The following is a 27,059-nucleotide window of genomic DNA, read 5'->3' on the forward strand; positions in this document are numbered from 1 at the left end:
ATGGACCATAAATAAGCATTTATTCACTGTAAAAAAAAAAAGCTGATCTGCCACAGTTCTCAGAACAGCAGCACCCAGTGAAAGAGAATGGTTACGTTTTACTCCTCTACAGAAATCCTGAAATGCCGGCAGAAGCGAATGAGGCCCATTTAAAGGGACATGACATACTGTATGTAATGCCATGTCAGAATGATTGGATTTTTGACTGTTAAATGGTGGCTGATGTTGCATTATAATGATGTGTAATGTAATCCGTTGCAAACAAATGCCTCATTGTATTTCAATTCAGCCAGCTTGTCAAACACTGCAGTGGCAACACAGGCAGATAATCACACACGCATTTGAATTAAATTCAGTCAAAGCTGTTATCAGCAGGTTAAAGGGATATGGCCTGTCTCACTGAGTGAAGTGTGAGGTTAAAGAGAAATGAGAGACTCTCATGCTCTAGTATCCATGGCTACCACACGCATGCAGTCACACATGCTCTAGAACCCCCAGAATACCACACACACACCTGAAAATACAATTACAGGCTTAATTGAATGAGCACATTTGTAGACTTCACGTTTCATGAAAAGGCAATGAGAGATTGTCAGTTAGTCGTGACCCGAGCAGCCTAGAGAAAATGATCAGGCAGGAAGAGCTTGATTACCGGGCGACAGAATAGAAGGCTAGGCAGCAGCTTGGTTTAATGAGATCTCTGTTTGTGGCCACAGCTGTTCAGAGCAGAGGCTCTCTCTCTCTGTGCTCCCTGACCCATCATTTCACATCCGCACCGGCAATGATATTGATCCTGCTGGCCCAAAAATGTTGAGAAGAGAGCAAGCAGGTGCCACCTCCAATACCACTGACAGCAGACCTTTCCACCGCTGTCACAATCTGCCATATCACATGGGGTCAAATTCATGCCTTAAGTATTGACTTTAAAGTTAAATAATTTGTAATTTTCGAGGAATAGTGAAATAATGGATGTTGAGAGCAAAAACTAAAAAGTCGAAAACGTAATTATTTTGTCGAAAAATAATATCAAAAGCAAAACCAAAAATAATAATAAGCGAGAGCAAAACAAATTGATTTCAAAATGAATGCAAAAATCTTTTTTTGTTTTACTTTTCCAACAACCATCCCTATTGTATCCATTTTTCCTACGCTCTTTCTTGCCTGCCGTTACTACCTTTGGTTAGGTTCATCTGTTCTTTGCTTTCAGCATCTGTTTCTTTGCTTTCACTGACAGTTTTTTTGATTGTGAGTTTTGGCAATTTTTTTCCATGAAGGTGGGGTTTAGAGGGAGGCGTTGATAATGCGTCTCAATTGGTCCACTAGTTTTGGATTGACAGTTCATCCTAACCCAATCAATGAGCAGGATAGACTGAGGAGGGTGGCGTTTTTCTATTGGCTACAGTACTTAATAGTCTGGGTCAGCACAGAGATGAGGCCGTGTGCAGCCGAAACCACCTCTGAATATTCTTTCTGCTGAAGACAAAGTGAACATTAGCTGGATATAGGGGCAACAAGGGAAAAGCATTAACCGACTTGCCCAATGAATGTCTCTCGCTTAAATAGCCAGCTGGTCCAGAACATTTTGTTAAGGGTTATTAAGATACAGTCATTTATGAATGACTGATTTGACTGTATACTTTCCGTAAGCCAAGTAATTATTCTATCAGTAAAGGGCGTAATGTGATTTCAATCTCACAATGAATATCTCCAGCTAGATAAATAGCTAGCTAAATTACATATGCAATCCAGAGGACTTGTGTAAGAGTGTCGCCGTGTCATAGTGGATACACGAGTCCCCGGTCTAAATACAATGATGTAGCTAGCTAGTTACATTTAACTAGAGACATTCGTCATGGGATTAAAATCACAACGGTCTATTCGTCCATGACAAGCACTATGGTTTACTAAAAAGATACAGACAAACCTTTCACTACGGCTGGTAGGGGCTAGCTACAGGCATGCAGAGTATTGCGATTCATTCCATTTGGCTAGCTAGTCAAACAACTACAGTAAACCAGCCAACTAAGCTAGAAATAAAATAGAAATAGAAAAAAACCACCCTCTGTCAATCCTGCTCATTGATTGGGTTAGGATGAACCGTCACTCCAAAACGAGTGGACCAATGCAGGTGCATTATCTACGCCTCCCTCTAAACCCCACCTTTACTGAAAAAAATTGCCAAAACTCACAATCGAAAAAAACTAGCAGTGGCTAGGTTTCCATTCAATTGGTGACAGATTTTCATGCAAATATAAAGAAAATATGCACATAAAAATCAGTGTGTGATGACGTAGTGCACACAATATTTTATTTTTTGCTTAATTTTCAGAATAAAAATCAATGTGTTTCCATCGCATTTTCAACTCTAGGCCTACGGATAGTTTTATCACAAAAACTGTTGGGTTAAATAGAAAATGTGCCTACTCTGGTCTTGACACATGCACTCTAGCCAAAGCACGTGCACTCTAGCCAAAGCACGTGCACTCTAGCCAAAGCACGTGCACTCTAGCCAAAGCACGTGCACTCTAGCCAACAGCTCGCAGATACAGTGCGGGTAGATTATGAGGGTAGGCTAGTCTACATGATGAGATTATTATGGATAAGAGCGACAATAAAAAAATGTGTCAAACGGCAGTCAAGCATTGATCATCATGTCACCAGAAAAAGACCCTCGATATTTATTGGAAATTAGCATCAAGCTCATCATCGTGCACTTTCTCCACCCTGTGAAGATAATTATTTTATCTGTAGGCTAGCCTAATAAACGACATGGTTTCCCGAGTCGTAGTGGGAGGACCATACACCATATCATCGTGTGACGCTAAGTTTACTTCGATATGATGGTTATTATATAAATATTTGCACATAAAGGCGTTTCCACCGGCATTTCTCGCATTATTAATTTTACTGACACAAAAAGATTCCCCCCATGTCAAACGAACAAATTATCTGTTGGCATTTATAAAATTGTACTGAAACATCCTGTTTCCATGGCAGCTGTTGTGAATGTTTTTTGTGAGGTATGACTTTACTCGCATAAAAAACTGTGGATGGAAACATGGTTAGTGAAAGCAAAGAAACAGACGGCAAAAACTTTCGGTTTTGTACACCAGCTTTAAAAATTATTTGCTTGTATGTTATAAAAAAATAATAATGTTGATACCTTTCTTTTTGTTTACAATTGTACAAATGTTGCTTTCGATTGTTTTGTTTTTTGATCTCAACATCCATAATTTCACTTTTCATCTAAAATATAATTTTTTACATTTTCAACTGTATTTTTCATGTTTACGATTTATTTTTATTTTGAATGTAACACTTAAGGCATGAGAGATTTTCAGGAAGTTGCAGAAGATATTTGCATCACAAGCTCCCATGCCTATCACCTGCAGTTATGGGGCTGCATTCAAGGCACAACACATGATCCTGAGTGTTTGATAGTGAATATGTCTATGAACAGAGGAAGGAGCAAGCTCTCTTTTCCATGTTGAACATTGAGCTGTACTGGGGTGTTCATGCTATAGCTAATATATAATCTATAGCCAAAAACAAACAATAACAGTGCATTAATGTAAGAGTAAGGTAGGACTATACCGATATCATAACTACAGCCTGTTCAATGCTATATTTCTATTCAGAATCCATATCGTTCACCTTTAAAAAAAAAAAAAAAAAAGCATCTAGCAGACGCTTTTATCCAAAGCATACATTTTTACGTACAGGTGGTCCCGGGGATCGAACCCACTACACTGGCGTTACAAGCGCCATGCTCTACCAACTGAGCTACAGAGTACCTTTCGGTAGGCGGCTTGACCTCTTAATTTACTGTCGATGGCGAGGGAGTTGCATAGGATACTGTGCACGGAACGCAATTTCAGCTGGTTCTCTCTGATCTCGTCTCTCATGATTCGACCTTACTAGGCGGAGACTTGGCGTGAAGAGGATATATGCATATTACGTTAATTGAACTTAAAGGGCGGACACATCTTTAAGATGGGTGAGGCTACGGTTAGTATGACCAATTATACGCCGCTATCTCACGAGGTGTGGGTGGTGTCACGAATTGAGGAGAGGCTCCCAGCCATCCGTGGGAAGGCTTTAGAAGGGGGCAGAGCTCTAACCGGAAGTGTCTCGCGGCTGAGCACTCTGTCATTTGTCCACGGTCTGTTCTGAGGAGAGGGACAGCAACGGCAAAGAAACGCAGGAACAAGTCTAGAGAAAAAAAATACAGAAATCCTTTAAACAATGAAACCGACCGAATAAGCCACTACAGTCAACTAGTATTGAATTCGTTTTAAACATTTAATTCAATGACATATTTGTTTTTATACAAGCAAGGTTAGCTGCTCGCGAGAGAGAGCTGTGTCATTGAGCAGGCAGGACACGTCAGGAGAGGAGAGAAAAGCTGGTTAGCCATAACTAGCTACTATATGAGCGAAAGACATAAAAGTACCATATCGCTTGTCATAAACTTGCTTTTCACAATTTTATCAGACACATCGAGATTGCCGGTTGACTACAGGACGGATCGAGTCATCGCCTGGATCAAGGGTAACGTTAGCGACCAAAAGGTGAAAAAGTGATTTTATTGTCGATGTGTGTGCAACGTCGGTTTAGCCAGATTATTCATAAACTAGCTAGCTAACGTTAGCTAGCTAGCATCTGTGACTATCGACTTGATAATATCTGTTTAAGATTTTGCATAAAACAATAAAAAACTGTAGGGGAAAGTACCTATAATAGATTAAGAATAAATACGTCATCATAATTTTCTGAAATGAAAGGGTCGAATCCAAGCAACGGGATAGGCTTTGACAGCTGTCAGGCACGCAAGGTCGCTTGTCTGTCATGATTTCGTTCTAATTTAGCTAACGTTAGCTGGCTAGCTTCATTTCCCAAATACTGTTGCATAAGACTATTGCAACTAGCAAGCTAACTTTAGGATGTTATCGACAAAATACTAGCTAGTTAATTGGCTGTAGAAATGTCACCACTGCAATCTGCTGTCGACTGTCCGACATACACTACACTGCCAAAAGTAGTGGATTCGGCAATTTCAGCCACACCCGTTGCTGGCAGGTACATAACATCGAGCACACAGCCATGCAATCTCCATAGACAAACATTGGCAGTAGAATGGCCAGTACTGAAGAGCTCAGTGACTTTCAACAGTGCACCGTCATAGGATGCCACCTCGCCTGCTAGAGTGGCCCGGGTCAACTGTAAGTGCTGTTATTGTGAAGTGGAAACTTCTAGGAGCAACAACGGCTGTGAAGTGGTTGGCCACACAAGCTCACATAACGGGACCGCCTAGTGCCGAAGCACGTAAAAATCGTCGGTCCTCAGTTGCAACACTCACTACCGAGTTCCAAACTGCCTCTGGAAGCAACGTCAGCACAATAAATATTTGTCAGGAGCTTCTTCATGAAATGGGTTTCCATGGCCGAGCAGCTGCACAAAAGCCTAAGATCACCATGCGCACAATGCCAAGCGTTGGCTGGTGTGATGTAAAACTCACTGCCATTGGATTCTGGAGCAGTGGAAACGCGTTCTCTGGAGTGACGAATCACGCTTCACCATCTGGAGGTCCGACGGACGAATCTGGGATTGGCGGATGCCAGGAGAATGCTACCTGCCCGAATGCATAGTGCCAACTGTAAAGTTTGGAGGAAGAATAATGCTCTAGGGCTGTTTTTCATGGTTTAGGCCCCTTAGTTCCAGTGAAGGGAAATCTTAACGCTACAGCATACAATGACATTCTAGACGATTCTGTGCTTCCAACTTTGTGGCAACAGTTTGGGGAAGGCCCTTTCCTGTTTCAGCATGACAATGCCCCCGTTCACAAGGCGAGGTCCATAAAGAAATGGTTTGTCGACATCAGTGCCCGACCTCACTAATGCTCTTGTGGATGAATGGAAGCAAGTCCCCGCAGCAATGTTCCAACATCTAGTGGAAAGCCTTCCCAGAAGAGTGGAGGCTGTTATAGCAGCCAAGTGGCGACCAACTCCATATTAATGCCCATGGTTTTGGAGTGTTCGACGAGAAGGTGTCCACATACTTTTTGCCATGTAGTGTGTAGCTTGCCAGCGAACGTTAGCTAACTAGGTAGTTAGACTAGTGTAGCATATTCTGTGCCAACATAAAGATGGTGCTAGCTAACCAACTAGCTAGCATGCAAGAAACCATTTAGCTACAACGTACAAGGTGGAACTGATGTGGCATCTGTCGCGTTAGCAAAGTTATTATATCGGCAGCTATTCTCGACAGATAGCTGGATGGCTGCTGGTTTTTGGTTCTCCTTTGAATTTGTGTCCATTAATACCTTAACCACCAGGTTAGAGGAGTTCCTAGTTTATCAGTGACCTTAATTAATCAATTAGCTAATTACAAGGGAGGAGTGTGAACCCGCAGACACTCGGCCCTCCGTGGAATGAGTTTGACACGGGGACTCGCAAGATGGTTAGCAGCAGAAAAGGATCTGACGTAGCTAGCTATCAAAGTCCATTACACTGGTGATTGCCTGACTCTCATTTACAACCATTGAAATAATAACTGGTTTGTTCTGTGTTCTCTTTAGGACGTAAAGATCACAGGATAGCAGATATTGTGTGGGGGAAAACAAATGGGGGATTACGGGTTTGGAGTCTTAGTGCAAAACAACACTGGCAACAAGTCTGCTTTCCCAGTTAGAATTCACCCACATCTGCAACCTCCACATCATCATCAGAATGCGTCTCCAAGCACTGCTGCTTTCATAAACAATACCACAGCTGGTAATGGCAGTAACAGTGGGTCGCCTTGGCTGTTTTCAGCCACAGCTGCCCACAGCAGCATGCAAGATGAAATTCTTGGGTCTGAAAAGCCCAAAGCCCAGCAACAGGAAATGCAAGAAACGCAAGAAAAGCAGCAACTGTCCCCTGGCCACCAGGAGTCTGTAATCATATCTGAGTTAGAGAAGGCGAGGTCAGAGGAGAACAAGGTGGAGGGCGGCCCCTCAGAGTGTAGCAATGGAAAGGAGAAGCTGCGCCTCGAGTCTCCGGTACTGACAGGCTTCGACTACCAAGAGACATCGGGTCTTGGGACTCCGGCCCAGTCCAGTACCTCCTCGTCCCTGACCGGCTTCAACAACTGGTCAGCTGCTATTTCCCAGACCCCCTCCACCATCATCAACGAGGATGTCAGCTTCTTCAACCCAGCTGCCTCTGCTAACAATGGGCCCCTCCTGTTCCAGAATTTCTCCCACCACGCCAGCCCAGGCTTTGGGGGAAACTTCTCCCCCCAGATTGGACCCATCTCCCAGCACCATCCCCCACATCCACACTTTCAGCACCCCCACAACCAGCACCAACAGCACCGCAGGTCCCCGGCCAGCCCCCACCCTCCTCCCTTCCCCCATAGGAATGCTGCCTTCAGCCAGTTGCCGCATTTGTCCAATAATCTGAATAAAGCCCCATCACCTTGGGGTAGCTACCAAAGCCCCTCTCCCTCCTCTACCTCCTGGAGCCCCGGCGGGGGCTATGGTGGCTGGGGAGGCTCCCAGGGACGTGAGTACCGTCGTGGCCTCAACGGAGGCATGACTCCCCTGAACTCCATCTCCCCACTGAAGAAAACCTTCCCCAACAACCACGTGCCGTTGCAGAAGTACTCCCGCACCAGCCCCGGCTTCAACCCCAAATCCTGGATGGACGAGAGTGTGAGCAGAAGTGAGAACATCTTCCCCTTCCAGGTCAGTGAATAATTCCCTCTGCTTTTATACAGTGTCTTTTAATTGCGTAATGATATTAGAGCCACTCAGCAAGACGTAATAGAATTGTGTGTACCCAAAGGCCTTACTCTGCGTTATGTGATGAATTGGTCACGGTATTAGATGTTGGTCCTATGCTTTAATTGCCAGAGGCCACTTATGACTAACGTAGCTCTGCCACTGCAGTGATGTGTGCCACGTATATGAGATACAGAAGCTATGACATAGCCTAGAAAATATCAGATCATTTTCTTCAACCATGGAACATCAATTACCTATCTTTCCGTGAAATAGTGATTTGAGGATTACAGGGCCATTAATAACCTGAGACTACCGGTCTACACATCCTTTATAATGCAATTTGAATGATAGCACACAATGAAGATGACTTGGATAACGGTGTTATGCGTTGGATAACACTGATAGGATTGATGGAAAGGGCATGGAGATTACTTTATTTTATTGATCAAGCACAGGGGTGACTGCATCTGGGGGAGTAGAGGTGGGTGCAGGGGTTGGGCTAGTATACATGCTGGAAGGCTTGATTGAAGGCTCTGAGGACCCCCCCCCCCCCCCCCCCCCCCCCAGAAGTGCTGACAGCCATGATGCCATATAGACCATGTTAGATCTTGCTAAATAGCCTAACCGCTATGTTACTGAAGCACACAGCAGTGCTGTGCCCTTGTTGGTTTAGAATCGCCCTGTGTTGCTCAGGCTAGCTGGATTGTGGCACTCTGACCTCTAAATGCATTGGGGGTGGAGGGATAGATTGGGTGTTAGCTTCCTGATGCAGGCTGTAAAACTGAAACACATTGGTTTTAAATAATTAAGAAGCATTTTCGAGTCTACTTCAACTGTCTTGTCAAGGGATGCTGAATATTCTCGCATATCGGGTAAGGTTGGCCTGACAGGCAGCTCGAGATGCAGAAGAGTGTTCAATAGAGACTGTCAGAATGAAGTTGTGCTCTTTAAATCCATTGGAAATGAGGTTGAATCATCTGCATCGGTCTCTATTGAAGGTTTGAGTTGTGAAAGGCTACTGTCGTGTGACTGGACTGAGGGATCTGTCGTGGATCAAAATGCAATAGTAGGTTAGGCGTAGCTGTTTGCAACTGCTGTGGAATTATTACACAGATATTTCATTGTTACTGTATAATCATGTTTAGTCATGCTAGGATAACTCACATGGGTATTCTATTTTTGTTCTATAAAAAAAAAAAAAATCTATATAACCTAATGATTACTTTTATTATGTAGGCTAATTACATTACTACATAATAAATAGGTTCCCTGTCTGTCTCTGTCCCTGAACAAGCAATGTTTTCAGCTCTAAGTGGACCGTGATTGTGAACACCAGCCCATTTCCATTGATCGCATGCCTTTCTCTTGTGACTGCCAGGCATGTCCAAATGGTTCTACATAGTTTCCATCTTATCACAGAGAGCACAGATGGGGGGATTGTGGTGTCCCTTTGGAGTTATTCACTCCCTATTCATTCCTAACCTTATACCTGTTTTTAAGGTTCTAATGCAATAGCCTATAGGCCAGAGGTCGGCAACAGGAGACCCCCTCAGCTCCCCTGACTTCAACATTAACAGGAATTCAGCTAAAAATAAGTTTACTGTAGGAAATCTGTTCCCAAGCATTCCCATAAAGAAAAAAAAAAAAAAAAAAGTGATTGTGTCTCAATGTAATCGAGGTATAAAATAATTATTTTCAAATACAATCTCTTTTTGGGCTCAATTGTGGTCAATTTGCAGTGTGCAAACTATTAGAATTGTGTTTCGGCAACCGGCCATCCATTCCGACAAAAAACGTCCCGCGGCTGAATGTAGTTGCCTACCCCTGCTATAGGCTAAGTCGACTCTTTCCTTATTTAGCATAGCCTACATCCATCAAGCTTGCTCAACATTTACATTGCTCAAGTAACGTTGTGTAGAAACACCTCACTGTCTGCAATAACTCAGCTCCATACTGTAGCAGCGCCTTTTCATAGAAGTCTTGGTTATGTTCATCAACAGTGGATTCCTGTTTGTAACTTATTTAAATGAGGTTTTACTGACTGTTTAGGTGTCTGCCTTGGGGAGTTGACACGTTAAAGTAATGTGAAAATGAGCTTTTAGAGTTTAATGGTGCTGGAAGTTTCCATAGGCCTGCTGTGTCTCAGCCAAGAATATCTCATTTGGTGTGAAAGCAGAGGCTGTCTGATGGGGGGGGGGGGGGGGAGCAGAGCACTGTCTCATGCAAGCTGACACAGGTGAGGTGTTCATGATTAACATGTGGCTCAGGGAGATGTTGCTGCCACTTGGGAGAGCAAAAACAGGTTTGTTAAGAGACAATTGCGCTAAAAACAAGTGTTGCGGAGAACGCTGACGGAATCATGGAATCCAGACATTAAAACGGAATTCAACAACATTCAAAAATGTATTGAACTTAGTAGGTCCCCTGTAGCTCAGTTGGTAGAGCATGGCGCTTGCAACGCCAGGATTGTGGATTCGTTTCCCACGGGGGGCCAGTATGAAAAATGTATGCACTCACTAACTGTAAGTCGCTCTGGATAAGAGCATCTGCTAAATGACTAAAATGTAAATGTGAAATGAAATCCACTAAATGTATTGAATTTATTAGAACATTCGTTAATTTGACCAAGTTAATCATAAGACTTGAACAAAATGCATCAGTGATTCTTATTTTCCTGAAACTTTGGGAAGACGGCACAGGAATGCCCTTCTGTGTGTGTGTGCAGGGCGCGTGCGTGTCTACACTTTGTGTGGCCGTTAGCGAGGATGCTAATGATAACTTTCTTCTGGTAGAGATGGAAAGTTATTGGAAGTATATAAAAAGTCATAACCTTATATTTTAGCCAGAGGGTACTGTGCTAGATGACAATCCAGATGAAACTAGTAGCAGGTACTGTACTATTTCAAGTTGCTGTAAATTAAGGTCTATTAAATGTACATTGATAGAATTGGCCCAGGGTAGGGGAGGGAATGGCCGGCAGGGATGTAGCTCAATTGTTAGAGCATGGCGTTTGCAACGCCAGGGTTGTGGGTTCGTTTCTCACGGGGGGCCAGTATGAAAAAAATAATGTATGCACTCACTAACTGTAAGTCGCTCTGGATAAGAGCGTCTGCTAAATGACTAAAATGTAAATGTAAAAAATGAAAGGCTTTCCCAAAAACATTCTCAAACGTTAACTACGAAGTATGTTATGCCTACCAGACAGAATATCAGGATTATTTGCATCAATCCAGTGGGCATTTGTTTTTCAAACTCTGCAATCACATGAGCACTACAGAAACATTGCAAACCAAACAATGGTCTCTTGCTAGTGTGAACATGCATTAAAGGGTAACTACACCCAAAAATCTAAATTTCTTCTATTTTTCCCAGACCTCAATAGTGGTCTCCTGGTGTGGTTTAAGCATTTTTGTGGACTTAGTACATCCAATTTAGTTGTTGTTTTTCTATTTTAAAAAGTGTTGTTTTTTCAGAGCTAAAAATATATACCGTAAATGGGAATAACGTAAACCTAGAAAATCTAAACGGATATAACGTAATCAGGCAAAAAATAAAACGGATTTTATAGGGCCATAAAGAAGACCCCTCCTTTTATTTAGATGTGATGTCAGACGCGACCGGGAGACCAATGGGGCGGCGCGCAATTGGCCCAGCGTCGTCCAGGGTAGGGGAGGGAATGGCCTGCAGGGATGTAGCTCAGTTGATAGAGCATGGCGTTTGCAACGCCAGGGTTGTGGGTTTGATTCCCACAGGGGGTATGAAAAAAATAAAATAATAAAATAATAATGTATGCATTAACTGTAAGTCGCTCTGGATAAGAGCGTCTGCTAAATGACTAAAATGTAAAATGTGATGTTCATCCTGTGATGGCCTTGGGATGTGCTGCTGCTGATCACAGATCAGGACTGTACTGGGAGACCTAGCCTACTGCACTGCATGGAGGCTGTTTGTTTCTGTATTAGAGCAGCTTTTGTCACTGGGTGCAGGTGCCCATGGCCTAGGTCCAGTTTAATCTCTCAGGGATTAGTGACTGTGCCTCCCAGAAAGGGATGTCATGATAATATTATAAAACATGGACAGGCCCCTGGTCCCTAATATAGGCTTACTGCCTTTGGGTACGGTATTAGAGCTGTGTCCTTAGGCCAAGCTCTCTGCACTGAGGCAGGGCCGGTCTTTCACTTTCTAAACCCCAGCCTTCCTCTTAGCCCTGTGTAAGCTGCTCTACGGCCTTCCGTGACTGGGAGGGACAGGGCCTGCTGCTCAGTGACATGCCTGTGGATCTGGGGTTGGGCAGGCACCCAAAGGGCCACATTAGCAATCTGTGGGAAATTGTCAGAGGTAGCCTATGGTTGTGATATTCTGGTTTGCCTTTTTTAAACGAAGGACCTATATTTGCTTGCATTTATAACTGATTCAATTCAGAACTGGTGTTGTCATTAGGGCTGGGTGATTATATCAAATTAATTCAAATGGTATGTTTTAGCACGATATTCCAAATGCCTCTCTGACAAGCGGTTTCAATGAGCTTTTTGTATTTGAGGTTTGGTCCAACAGAATCAGTCATATGGACACCGAAAGACGAACCTTTCTAACACCACCCTTTTTATGTATCAACTCCTCAAACTTCCCACAGAGCGGTCACTACAAAAACGGGAGTATCAATTGAAATTGATTCTGGAAAATGGATGCACAGTTTGTCACTAGCAGCATTGCGGTACCATGTACAGCTAGCAGCATTTTAACCAAAAAATGTTATACTAGCTGTCTAGTCTGTGTTTTTTTTTATAAATGTGCAATAAGCATAAAATACAGTTATATAAGGAATTGGCAACTCGTTCTCGTTCTGAGAAATAAGGCAGGCCACTCGATTTCAACTGAACAAAGTGGACAGGCTAGCATGCTGTTCAAACATATGGAGAAGGACAGAAGGGTGTTTTCATAACAATTCAACGCTTCTACCTTGTTAGCTAGGAAATATAATATAATAATATAATATGCCATTTAGCAGACGCTTTTATCCAAAGCGACTTACAGTCATGCGTGCATACATTTTTTTTTTTTTTTTGTGTATGGGTGGTCCCGGGGATCGAACCCACTACCATTGGCGTTACAAGCGCCGTGCTCTACCAGCTGAGCTACAGAGGACCACAATGTGATGCAAAACAGCAGGTTAAACTATTTTGATAAAATAATTAAATTATTAGTGGGTCTTATGGTTGTGGAAGGCTTATATTTGGCCTGGGTATAATTTCTCAAGACCTGAATTTATTAGATTATTGTTGACTGTTTGAAATGCAGTGTATTTTACCTTTAAGTTGTACAACAAAGCTTATTCAGAGAACATTTTAATAAATCGAGATGTATATCGTGAATCGCCCATACATGTTTTACAAATCGAGATGAGATTTTTAGGCCATATCGCCCAGCCCTAGTTGTCATCATATTAACTTTTGTTCATTGAACCATGCGGCATTCATGGCCTAATGGAATTATGGAAACATTGGGCAGTGCTCAAGGACTTCAGTGCATGGTAATTGCATTGTCGTTGTAAAAAAAGGCTGAACATTTGAATCTGGAATTCATTAAATCATTTCTAATTTCATAAAACCTGATTTGAATAGGTATGACAAAAATCCCTCCTAAATCATTAATTTGGACTTTGTTGACTTGTGTTTTTAGTCTATAATGCGTTAAAGGGATACTTTGGGATTTTGGCAGTGAGGCCCTTTATCTACTTCCCCAGAGTCCGATGAACTAGTGGATACCATTTTTATCTCTGTGTCCAGTACGAAAGAAGTTGGAGGTAGTTTTGCGAGCCAATGCTATCTAGTGTAAGCGCAATGACTGGAAGTCTATGGGTATCTGCTAGCATGCTTTTTGCTCGCGAAGCTACCTCTAACTTCCTTCATACTGGACACGGAAACAAAAATTGTATCCACTAGTTCATCTGACTCTGGGGAAGGAAATAAAGGGCCTCATTGCCAACATCCCGAAGTATCCCTTTAAGACCATTAAAGTAGCCTACCTCTGTTGGTTCATGCTATGGCAGGATGTCTTATCAAAACAGAAAATATCGACCCCAAAGGTCTCGTGTTCACATCACTGTTGTGTGGATCAGTTGACGGTGTACTATTGGGAAGATGTTTTCGGATGTGTGGACTGACTGTGTGACTGACTGCTGTGCTGAGGTCGGTATCAGACAGGGCTCTACTCTGACCTTTTTTACAAGGAGCACATTACATTTACATTTTAGTCATTTAGCAGACGCTCTTATCCAGAGCGACTTACAGGAGCAATTAGGGTTAAGTGCCTTGCTCAAGGGCACATTTACGTCATTTAGCAGACGCTCTTATCCAGAGCGACTTACAAATTGGTGCATTCACCCTATAGCCAGTGGGATAACCACTTTCCAATATATATATATTTTGTATTTTTTGGGGGGGGGGGGGGGGGGGGGGGGGGGGGGGGTAAGAGGATTACTTTATCCTATCCCAGGTATTCCTTAAAGAGGTGGGGTTTCAAATGTCTCCGGAAGGTGGTGGTGACTCCGCTGTCCTGGCGTCGTGAGGGAGCTTGTTCCACCATTGGGGTGCCAGAGCAGCGAACAGTTTTGACTGGGCTGAGCGGGAACTATGCTTCCGCAGAGGAAGGGGAGCCAGCAGGCCAGAGGTGGATGAACGCAATGCCCTCGTTTGGGTGTAGGGACTGATCAGAGCCTGAAGGTACGGAGGTGCCGTTCCCTCACTGCTCCATAGGCAAGCACATGGTCTTGTAACGGATGCGAGCTTCAACTGGAAGCCAGTGGAGTGTGCGGAGGAGGGGGGTGACGTGAGAGAACTTGGGAAGGTTGAACACCAGACGGGCTGCGGCATTCTGGATGAGTTGTAGGGGTTTAATGGCACGGGCAGGGAGCCCAGCCAACAGCGAGTTGCAGTAATCCAGACGGGAGATGACAAGTGCCTGGATTAGGACCTGTGCCACTTCCTGTGTAGGGCAGGATCGTACTCTCCGAATGTTGTAGAGCATGAACCTGCAGGATCGGGTCACCGCCTTGATGTTAGCGGAGAACGACAGGGTGTTGTCCAGGGTCACGCCAAGGCTCTTCGCACTCTGGGAGGAGGACACAACAGAGTTGTCAACCGTGATGGCGAGATCATGGAACGGGCAGTCCTTCCCCGGGAGGAAGAGCAGCTCCGTCTTGCCAGGGTTCAGCTTGAGGTGGTGATCCGTCATCCATACTGATATGTCTGCCAGACATGCAGAGATGCGATTCGCCACCTGGTTATCAGAAGGGGGAAAGGAGAAGATTAGTTGTGTATCGTCAGCGTAGCAATGATAGGAGAGGCCATGTGAGGATATGACAGAGCCAAGTGACTTGGTGTATAGGGAGAAAAGGAGAGGGCCTAGAACTGAGCCCTGGGGGACACCAGTGGTGAGAGCACGTGGTGCGGAGACAGCTTCTCGCCACGCCACTTGGTAGGAGCGACCGGTCAAGTAGGACGCAATCCAGGAGTGAGCCGCGCCGGAGATGCCCAGCTCGGAGAGGGTGGAGAGGAGGATCTGATGGTGCTTAGGATCACATGTGCTCCTAAGTTGAAAGATTTAGGCGCACAGAAAGAAGGAGCACAATTAAAAATATTTGACATATTAAAGCTAGAATCCTACATTTTTCAAGGCGCACAGGTGCTCCTAAATGAAAATTCTGGGTCGCACAGCAATATATTTAGGTGCTTATGCAAGTAAAATGGTCGCACTGTAGAGCCCTGTCAGGTGTAATCTTTTGTTCTACTGTTATAGTAACAAGCCTCATTAATTAATTCTCATTTAGCCCCTCATTTACGGCCAGCACACTCTCCCAGCTATTACAATTTTCAGCCAATTAGTCACGATCCTGATGGCGGTAAACGTCCCTTGAATAATGAAAGAATTGACCATCAGTGACAAGTGCACAACTGTGTTCTTATGTTCTCTATCCTTCTACACTTGAATGTAGTTATGAAACAGGAAGCGTACTGTGTTTTAACGAGCGAGAGATGGGGAAAAAATGGAAGAAACGTGTCAGAAGTGTCACAGGCATTTCACTCCCCGTCTCTGATTAGGATCTGTTGCTGTTTTTTAATTACTTTATCACCAAAGTAGATCTGGCTCCCCTGTGGAATCAGTCTGCACCCCCTGCTACCAGCCTGCCCACCCCTGCCCTCTAACCAGGCTCTGGGACTGGATTAATGGGCTTGTGGGTGTTTTTAATGTGCAAGGCTTTGAATTACCTTGACCAGCAACACAAAAACCAATAGTGTCAAAGCTGGGCCCCCTTCCCTAGCCCCCCCCCCCCCCCCCCCCTTCCCTAGCTCTCTCCTCCCCCCCTTCCCTAGCTCTCTCCTCCCCCCCTTCCCTAGCTCTCTCCTCCCCCCTTCCCTAGCTCTCTCCTCCCCCCCCTTCCCCAGCTCTCCCCCCCCCCCCTTCCCTAGCGCTCTCCCCCCCTTCCCTAGCGCTCTCCCCCCCTTCCCTAGCGCTCTCCCCCCCCTTCCCTAGCGCTCTCCCCCCTCTTCCCTAGCGCTCTCCCCCCTCTTCCCTAGCGCTCTCCCCCCCTTCCCTAGCTCCCCCTCTTCCCTAGCCCCCCCCCCCCCTTCCCTTCCCATTATTTTAGCCGTGACATTGTAGATTAATATTGTGGCAGAAACGCATGTTTCATCAAGGCCTGTTTTAGCAGTGTTCTTCACGTTGGATAGTTTGGCGCTACCTTCTAGCTATACTCCCAAACACAGGCTCTCTGCCTGGAGAGAGTTATAATACAAAATACTCCCGTTTGGTCTCTTGACTGTTTCCCCGCTATTCTTTTGTCTCTTTATAAGGTGAAAACAATTTTTCCTAATAGTTAGGGAACTATTTCATTACATTCCTATGTACCTCTTGCCTATTATTTAGCCTGACTTTTTTTTTCATTTTCCTCAAAGGTTATTGTTGAGCTTGGTAAGGAAGAGTCTTATCTGAACCGCCCACCTTTCTGTCTGTGTACTTTGGAAGTGAACCAAACTTCTCCTGTGAGGCTGTGAGAAGGAAAGAGTTGGACGGAGGGACAGGCAGGCTCAACTTGCCAATTCCGTGCTCTTAAGGGCTGTGTGTGCCTACGTACGTAGCCTAGCCTAGACCTTCTAAGCTCCCAGGGATGAGTGCAGCTCCCTGTTCCTCAGATGGGAGGAGGTGCAGGTCAGATGCTTAAAGTGACAGGTGAGATTCTGGCAATTGTGCTGTTCTACTTACCCAGAGTCAGATGAACTCGTGGAAACCATTTGTATGTGTCTGCGTGCAGTATGAAGGAAGTTAGAGGTAGTTTCGTGAGCCAATGCTAACTAGCGTTAGCGCAATGATGAAGTCTACAGGTACAGTAGCATTCGCTAGAATCTGACTCAGGGTAAGTAGAACAACAGCACAATTGCCATAATCTTGCAGTATCCCTTTAATCGCTACGGTTGCCAATCCATTCAGATGCATAGCTACTGCAACCGCAGCCATACTTGTGCGGCGTCATGATGCCGTATGGCATCTCATTACCTAGTACTTTACTAGGACCCTTCCTGTTTCGCCTCTTAGGATAGGGTTTAGGGCACACAGTGTTATTATTATTACTATTATTTTATTTATTTATTTTGTAATGAGTTAAGAGTGTTTGTGTTAATCTCTGGTAGCCTATTTGACTTCAAGTAGTTGATCTCTCGGTGGATTGTAGAAAATACATTTTAGGCTACTGCAGCCCCAGCCTGCTGGTGATTGTGTGGTTGTCACTCCTAAGGTCATGGTTGTTAATTGTATTACTTTACTGCTCCATAGCCACCATTTTAACGCTTGCTTCCATTCCCACTGCTTAGCATTAGGGCTGGTCGATATGGCCACAATATCATATCACAGTATTTTTCAAATGTATGAATATTTTATGTTTTTGAATAATACCAGTTCTATGCTTTATGAGTAGTGAGTGACCTTAGGGTGACAACACATACATTCTAAGTGATTTCAATGGGTCTCTCTCCATTCTAATTGTTTTATACTGGTCAATTAAACTTAAACCCAAAATAATTGTCTGCATTTTCATCAATCTCATTTGAGATCATTTCCACACTGCCACGTAGGGCTGCACAATATGGACAAAAAAATCTAGGCCTTATTTTTAACCAAATGTTGCAATTGTGATTTGACTTGAGATTTAGATCAAAACACTTGAGTGAACTCTTGGAATCATGGACAAATAATGATTATTCTAATTCTATAGTTAGAAGATAATAGTGGGCACTTTGAATACAGTGTTGTTTGACATGACCACAAATGAAAATGCCAGGGAGGAGTTATTGTGGCAGGGTAGGAACCAAAGTGTTGGTGAGTGTTTCCTAGGGGACCCTATAATCTTTGGCTACATTAAATATGTAGCTAACATATGCTTCGCCTATTCCTCTTTGATTTAGAAGATACTGTTTCACAAGCAACATGCTGATTCAGGCCTACACCATCACTGGTATCAGGCTGTATAGTTAGCTAAGTTTGCTCTGACTCAGTACATTTATTAGCTAGCAAGCTAGCCAACTAACTAGCAGTTAGTATTAGTGGCTAACATGACTTAGCCACAACTTGCAAAGAAAAGACAAACTAGCTTTTTGCAGATAAGCTAGAACACTTGTGGATTATATTAAGAAGCAAAGTGGAAACGGCATCGTAGTTATCAACATTGTTGCATGTGCTGCATTGACCATGCAGACTGAACGCAAGTGTCTTGTGGTCGAGCAACAACAAATGCGCTCCGTGAATGACGGGGCGGGGCTAGGTCTGGAGAGAGATGACTCATGTAGCGGAGTAAACTATAAAAATGGACGTTACACACGGCGCATCACATTTAACAAACCAAACATTCGAATATCGTTATAGAAGGTAAAGTAAAACCCCAAACTGGTCCGTGCATCAATACCGGTATATCGTAAAATACGGTATACCGCCCAGCCCTACTTAGCATGATGTTTATTTAACCTGGAGCAGTTACTCTACATTTCCTTGAGGTGATGGGATGTATGACGCAACCACATGAGACTTACGTTTACATTTTACATTTGAGTCATTTCACAGTAATATGTTTTGGAATTTGTCATACATGGACTCTGGCCTAGTTGAAGTGCTTCCACAGTCCTTTGACAGGCAGCCAGATCTTGTCTGGCCTGAGCTGAAAGATACTGTCAATGGTGAATTATTTCCAGGTCTTGTGCAACAAGCCTCACATTATCACCAAGTAGGACTTGTCTTGTGTGTTGGCTGGCCTCTGGTATGCCATTCTGTGGAGGGTTTCAACTAGGGATGTGACAAATGGAAACATTTTCGTAACATTTAAACAGTTTTCGGTTAAAACAATAAGTATTTCAGAATCTAGACATACATCATATGCTACTATAAGGAGTATGACACCAACATGTCTGTATCATGTACGGTTCATGGATCATTAAGGTCTTACAGGAGGTGTATAGGTCTAAAAAGGGTCTAAAATGGCCACTTTCATCATGATTCTCTCAAACATGGTTTATGATACAAATTAGAGCCCGATGGATATTGGATCTTTGGGTCCGATACAGATTTTATGGAGGCAATTTACTGATTACTGATATACAGTGCATTTGGAAAGTATTCAGACCCCTTGACTTTTTCCACATTTTGTTACAGCCTTATTTTAAAATGGATTAAATTGTTTTTTCCCCCTCATCAATCTACACACAATACCCCATAATGTCAAAGCAAAAACAGGTTTTTAGACATTTCTGCAAATGTATGTATATATATATATATATATATATATATATATATATATATATATATATATATATATATATATATATATATATATATATATATATATATATATATATATATATATATATATATAAAAAAAGCTGATATCACATTTACATTAGTATTCAGACCCTTTACTCAGTACTTTGTTGAAGCACCTTTGGCAGCGATTACAGCCTCGAGTCTTCTTGGGTATGATGCTACAAGCTTGGCACACCTATATTTTGGGAGTTTCTCCCATTCTTCTCTGCAGATCCTCTCAAGCTTCTGTCAGGTTGGATGGGGAGCGTCGCTGCACAGCTATTTTCAGGTCTCTCCAAAGATGTTCGATCGGGCCACTCAAGGACATTCAGAGACTTGTCTCGAAGCTACTCCTGCGTTGTCTTGGCTGTTTGCTTAGGGTCGTTGTCCAGTTGGAAGGTGAACCTTCGCCCCAGTTTGAGGTCCTGAGCGCTCTGGAGCAGGATTTCATCAAGGATCTCTCTACTTTGCTCCGTTCATCTTTCCCTCGATCCTGACTAGTCTCCCAGTCCCTGCCGCTGAAAATCATCCCCACAGCATGATGCTGCCACAACCATGCTTCACTGTAGGGATGGTGCCAGATTTCCTCCAGACTTGACGCTTGGCATTCAGGCGAAAGATTTCAATCTTGGTTTTATCAGACCAGAGCATCTTGTTTCTCATGGTCTGAGAGTCTTTAGGTGCCTTTTGGCAAACTCCAAGCGGGATGCACCTAAGCTCAATTTCGAGTCTCATAGCAAAGGGTCTGAATACTTATGTACTTTTTGTATGGGTATTGTGTGTAGATTGATGAGAGAAAAAAAAAAAAAAAAAAACCTTTTCATCCATTTTAGAATAAGGCTGTAACGTAACAAAATGTGGAGAAAGTCAAGGGGTCTGAGTATTTTCCGAATGCACTGTATCTGCCGATATAGTTTTTTTTACACATTATGCTCCAAAGGATTAACATATACTCTAAATGATGATTTCTTAACTAAATATTAAAGTTACAATTATTTATTAACATTTTATTTGTGGTTTACGTAACCACTAAAAAGCAACTATATCCTCTATAAATACAGTACGAAAGTATACGGAACAAAAATATGAACGCAACAATTTCATTGATTTTACTGAGTTACAGTTCGTATGAGGAAATCAGTCAGTTGAAATAAATTCATTAGGCCCTACTGTATGGTTTTCACATGACTGGGAATATAGATATGCATCTGTTTGTCATGGATACCTTTACAAAAAAAAAAGGGCTTCACAATGGACCTCAGGATCTCGTCATGGTATTTTTGTGCATTCAAATTGCCATCGATAAAATGCAATTTTGTTCGTTGTCCGTAACTTATGCCTGCCCATACCATAACCCCACCGCCACCATGGAGCATTCTGTTCACAACGTTGACATCAGCAAACCGCTCGCCCACACAACACCAAACACGTGGTCTGCGGTTGTGAGGCCGGTTGGATGTACTGCCAAATTCTTTAAAACGACATTGGAGGCAGCTTATGGTAGAGAAATGAACATTCAGTTCTCTGGCAACAGCTCTGGTGGACATTCCTGCAGTCAGCATGCCAATTGCACGCTCCCTCAACTTGAGATATCTGTGGAATTGTGTTATATGACAAAGCTGCACGTTTTAGAGTGGGCTTTTATTGTCCCCAGCACAATGTGCACCTGTGTAATGATCATGCTGTTTAATCTGCTTCTTGATATGCCACACCTGTCAGGTGGATGGATTATCTTGGCAAAGGAGAAATTCTCCCTAAAAGCAACTTAAGCAAATTAGTGCACAAAAGAGAGATAAATAAGCTTTTTGTGCATATGGAAAATTTCTGGGATCTTTTATTTCAGCTCATGAAACATGGGACCAACACTTTACATGTTGCGTTTTATATTTTTGTTCAGTGAAAATACAAAACACTTGTTCAGTTTACCTTCTTAGACAAATCTTTGTTGTAGATATCTATGAATGCAGAAGTGTTTGCCGAGACACCACAAGCACACTAATAAACAAGAAGGGCTGAACGAATTAAACTTAGTCTCAAAGTAAATCTGAAACTGCACTTTTCACAAGTTCACAACCTGTACAGTAACATGCAGTTTGTAATGTTACGACTAGGTGTCAGCATTTGTATTGGGTCGATTCACTACAGTGCTTTACCACTGTCAAAGGTCATGTAAACAAACACCTTATGGCAACCTCTCAATGAGAGCTTGTTATTACGACAATGTTACACTGTTATTCAATATAAAATGTATTCAATATATTTCACCTGCAAATGAATAAAGGTTAAATAAATAAAATAAAAATGGCATGCGCTGATGACTGAAAACATTTGTTCAGGAAAAGAATTGCCACACTGGTTTTAGTCACACACGTTCTAATTTAGCTAGCTAGCTAACAATCTTATTTTATCATGCATGCAATACATCGACTGAATGATAGATCTGCGCCATCTTGCATTTTGCGTATTTCGAAAACACTAACTAAATAGGGCCCAGACAGTAATCGTGTTATTTTTGTATAACGGATTAGTTTACTTTGGCGCCAGTCCAGTGTTCGCACAGAAGTACCACAGATTGTTTGCTTGTTAACTACCTTGCTAGCTAGAAAGAGCTTAGTAACTACATTGCTAGCTAGCCAGCTAACATGAACTAAGTGAGAATGTGATGAGGACAGGGCTGCTTGCTTAGTGAAGTGTACTTTTGATTATTTACAGTTGAAGTCGGAAGTTTACATACGCTTAGGTTGGAGTCATTAAAACTCGTTTTTCAACCACTCCACAAATTCCTTGTTAACAAACTATAGTTTTGGCAAGTCGGTTAGGACATCTACTTTGTGCATGACACAAGTAATTTTTCCAACAATTGTTTACAGACAGATTATTTCACTTATAATTCACCAGTGGGGTCAGAAGTTTACATACACTAAGTTGACTGTGCCTTTAAACGGCTTCAAAATTCCAGAAAATGATGTCATGGCTTTAGAAGCTTCTGATAGGCTAATTGACATAGTTTGAGTCAATCGGAGGTGTACCTGTGGATGTATTTCAAGGCCTACCTTCAAACTCAGTGCCTCTTTGCTTGACATCATGGGAAAATCAAAAGAAATCAGCCAAGTTGTAGACCTCCACAAGTCTGGTTCATCCTTGGGAGCAATTTCCAAACGTCTGAAGGTACCACATTCATCTGTACAAACAATAGTACGCAAGTATAAACACCATGGGACCACGTAGCCGTCATACCACTCAGGAAAGAGACTCTTTCTGTCTCCTAGAGATGAACGTACTTTGGTGCGAAAAGTGCAAATCAATCCCAGAACAACAGCAAAGGACCTTGTGAAGATGCTGGAGGAAACCGGTACAAAAGTATCTATATCCACAGTAATACTAGTCCTATATCGACATAACCTGAAAGACCGCTCAGCAATGAAGAAGCAACTGCTCCAAAACCACCATTAAAAAGCCAGACTACGGTTTGCAACTGCACATGGGGACAAAGATCGTACTTTTTTGAGAAATGTCCTCTGGTCTGATGAAACAAAAATAGAACTGTTTGGACATAATGACCATCGTTATGTTTGGAGGAAAAGGGGGGGAAACTTGCAAGCCGAAGAACACCATCCCAACCGTGAAGCACTGGGGTGGCAGCATCATGCTGTGGGGGTGCATTGCTGCAGGAGGGACTGGTGCACTTCACAAAATAGATGGCATCATGAGGAAGGAAAATTGTGGCTATATTGAAGCAACATCTCAAGACATCAGTCAAGAAGTTAAAGCTTGGTCGCAAATGGGTCTTCCAAATGGACAATGACCCCAAGCATACTTCCAAAGTTGTGGCCAATTGGCTTAAGGACAACAAAGTCAAGGTATTGGAGTGGCCATCACAAAGCCCTGACCTCAATCCTATAGAACATTTGTGGGCAGAACTGAAAAAGCGTGTGCGAGCAAGGAGGCCTAGAAACCTGACTCAGTTACACCAGCTCTGTCAGGAGGAATGGTCCAAAATTCACCCAACTTATTGTGGGAAGCTTGTGGAAGGCTACCTGAAACGTTTGACCCAAGTTAAACAATTTAAAGGCTTTCTACAAATGTAAAAAGCACGTCAAACATCCTTCCTCCCAATTAAGTTTGTGAGAATTGCCAGAACAACCTGAAATGCCTAAAATACTTTGGTCTACGCTGGCATGGAATCGCGCGATACAGATTTACATATTTAAATAGATGCATCTATAAAATAATTTAAACGCATCATTTTAACATTTACGTCGTTTAGCAGACGCTCTTATTCAGAGTAACGTACTTTTTGCTGCAGCGTTACTGTTGCATTTACTCCACATTCACAGTATTTTGTGTTCCTTGCTGTTGCATTTACTCCACATTCACAGTATTTTGTGCTCGATCCCTCTAAAGCAGACCTCTCATCTCTCTTTTACACAGGAGCGCACCAGATCCTTTGATGGCTTCAACATGCACTCCCTGGAGAACTCTCTCATCGACATCATGAGGGCCGAGCAAGATACCCTGAAAGGTAAGATAACTATCACAGAACCATTTTTTTTACATTTACATTTTACGTCATTTAGCAGACGCTCTTATCCAGAGCGACTTAGAGTTTTTTAGTGAGTGCATACATTTTCATACTGGCCCCCCGTGGGAATCGAACTCACAACCCTGGCGTTGCAAACGCCATGCTCTACCAACTGAGCTACACAGGATCACATGTCCGGTCACAATATTGATGCTAGCGGCTATATCTAAAAACCTTTGTCCTTCAAATCTGCTGCAAGGTCATCTAGGACTGGTGTCTGTCTGCTGCCCCACAGCCATGTCAGACGACTGCTGATCTGAGCTTTCCTTTCAGTGGCACTAGAGTAGACTAGAAAGTGAAGAGTGAAGGGCCTCCCGAGTGGCGCTGCGGTCTAAGGCACTGCATCGCAGTGCTAGAGGCGTTACTACAGACCCAGGTTCATTCCCGGCTGTAATTTAAATTGGGAGGGAAAAAAGGGGGGTAAATAAAATACAAAAGTGAAGAGTGGAGGCTTATGTAGGCTGTTCTACAGAGTGTGCAAATGGAAATATAGCTGTGAGCAGCAATGAATGGGGTTCACAGGATGACAGAAAGGACAGAAGATCAGTTGGATAACAAAGCAAGCACTCTGTCATGTAGGAACTATCAGTGAAATCATTACCATGTTTATCTCTCAATACCACAAGGATGACGCAAGTGGAGTTTAGTCTAGTGGGTTGTGGGTAGCCTAGCGATTTTAAGAGCGTTGGGCCAGTAACCGAAAGATTGCTGGTTTGAATCCCCGAGACGACTAGGTGAAGAATCTGCCGAGGTGCCCTTGAGCAAGGCACTTAACCGTAATTGCTCTTGTAAGTCACTCTGGATAAGAGCGTCTGCTAAATGACAAAATGTAAAATGTAGTGCTGTTGGTAGTGTGGCCGACTTTCAATGCAGCAACTAATCATTGTCAAATTCATTAGAGGCTAATTCATTGTGTGCATACCAAATCTGGAGTCAATCTGACTTATGGTTCATGAGAAGAAGATTTTAAAAGTATTTTTGGCATATTTTAGCATATTAGTGCATGTGCTAATATGCATTTACTTAGTCCAAAGACCAAATTTGCAGTGAATCTTACTTTTAGTCCATGAGAAGATTTCTTATGATTATTTGAAGCATTAGCAGTACATAGTCAAAGTGATAGTTTCCTTATTTTTTAAGATATCAATGCCAAACTTAACATGGTTCATCATGGTAATGTCTTTGATGACCTTAAAAAGTTAAGTTGATAGGCCATTGTGAAGTGGATTTGAAAAGGACACGAAAAATCTGATTTCTGATTTATCAATAACTCAAACTAAGTTAGGAGATGTACCCTGGGTCTACATATGGGTTTTATTTGGACTTATGGTTCATAAGAAGTGTTTCAAAGGTTTTCAAAAATGTCAAAGATGGAGGAAAATCTACCTTATGGAGGTGGCGTGGGAGGTGTTGCTTGTCCCTTTTTAGAGTTGTCATAGCTGCAGTTAGTGAAGGGTTTGTTGATTGGATGGTATTATGGTGCATGTAAATGCAGCGCTCGTAGCAGTCTCTATAGGTTGTCCATCTGGTTTGTGATGCAAACATTCCAAACCAGAAAGTTCCTGTTGTCAGTCAGGATGACCTACTGTACTGCTACTCCTACTGGACAGACTGGCTCACGATTAGAGGGAGTAGCCTGGGTGGGGTTTCTGTTTAACTACCCCCATAGCTTGTGTATGCATTTTATTCTTTTTACACCTCTGTATTCAGCTGTTAAACCACAGTGAAACACAACAACTTTGGCGAACATCTGAGAGGCGACGAGCCTGAAGTGATGAGTTGTTGTGCTCTCAGTCTAGTTTGAGCTGATTATTGCCATGACGCTCCCAGTGCTACGTGCCAACTACAGAGGGTTAGAGATGCAGAGGAAAAACATAATTATGATGCATCATTCCATCTCGTTGTGAGCAGCAGTTCCTCGCCACTGTCTCCAGGGCAACGTGTTTCTACATTACAAGGATCCACACAGATGAAGGGTTTACTGCTCTCACTCTGTGCTGTCCCTACTGGGGTGAGCTCCAAGGGTACCAAAGCAGCGCCCCTACCCCTAATTGAAAAGAATGACCCCGCTGCTCTGCAGAACAGATTAAAAGGAAGGAGGAGGAAATCGACTGTAGAAGTGGCTTTGAATCGATTCCAGCATTGTCCTCTGTGACTGAAAAGAGCACTCTGTTCCCTGAAAAGTTGGCTCTGTGTCACCACTGACTACTGAGCCGGTCCACCAGCCTGCCTGCTCGCTCTCTCTGATTTGAATAGATGGATGCAGGGGAGGGGCTTGGAGAATATGTGTGACGTGACGGAACGGAGCACACCAATCACTGAACACTCTACAAGTCCAGGATTTCCAATCCTCTCCTCTGCCCCCCCCCCCCCCTAAACTGGTACACCTGATTCAATTAGTCAAAGGCTTGATGATTAGTTGACTAATTGAATTGGGTGTGCCAATTTTTATTTTTAAAACAAAAATGTGAAAGGTCTGTGGGGGAGGGGAGAGGTTTGGGAAACCCTACACTAGTCCACACCAGTTACAATGGGTTTACTATTAGTTATCCCTCCCATTATCCTTCCACCAAGGCACCCCGGCATGGCACAGTTCAACTCTCAAGTACATTCCGCAGGAGGTCAGGGGAGGAACAGGGAATGTGCCAGCGAGCAGGCGGCTGAGAGATGGACGTCGTGGGCTAATGTAACCAGGGCTCGTTTTGTGTTTGGTTGTGACTGAATCTCTTAATGATGTACACTCCCCTCTCTAGGTCGCCTAGGATTCACCCATCCAGGAGGAGATAGTCCTCTGCCCATAAATGGTACGTAAATGGGTTTTATAACACTAGTGCTCTGATGGCTCAACCCATGCTAATGGATGGATGGATG

General features: G+C 43.2%; 1 protein-coding gene across 1 annotated transcript in view; it reads left to right on the forward strand.

Moving 5' to 3' along the window:
- The first annotated feature begins 4,155 nt into the window (after positions 1 to 4,155).
- Positions 4,156 to 27,059, forward strand: part of LOC311142350 (cytoplasmic polyadenylation element-binding protein 4-like) — a 31,217-nt gene continuing 8,313 nt past the window's right edge. Inside the window, exons 1-4 of the mRNA XM_084177980.1 lie at positions 4,156 to 4,571; positions 6,578 to 7,726; positions 24,038 to 24,128; positions 26,942 to 26,992. Of these exons, the coding sequence (XP_084034106.1) occupies positions 6,623 to 7,726; positions 24,038 to 24,128; positions 26,942 to 26,992 (1,246 nt within the window). The 5' untranslated portion in view covers positions 4,156 to 4,571; positions 6,578 to 6,622. The remainder of the gene's footprint in view (positions 4,572 to 6,577; positions 7,727 to 24,037; positions 24,129 to 26,941; positions 26,993 to 27,059) is intronic.

Source organism: Coregonus lavaretus, assembly GCF_964263955.1.
Source record: "Coregonus lavaretus genome assembly, chromosome: 15".
NCBI classification, from domain to species: domain Eukaryota; kingdom Metazoa; phylum Chordata; class Actinopteri; order Salmoniformes; family Salmonidae; genus Coregonus; species Coregonus lavaretus.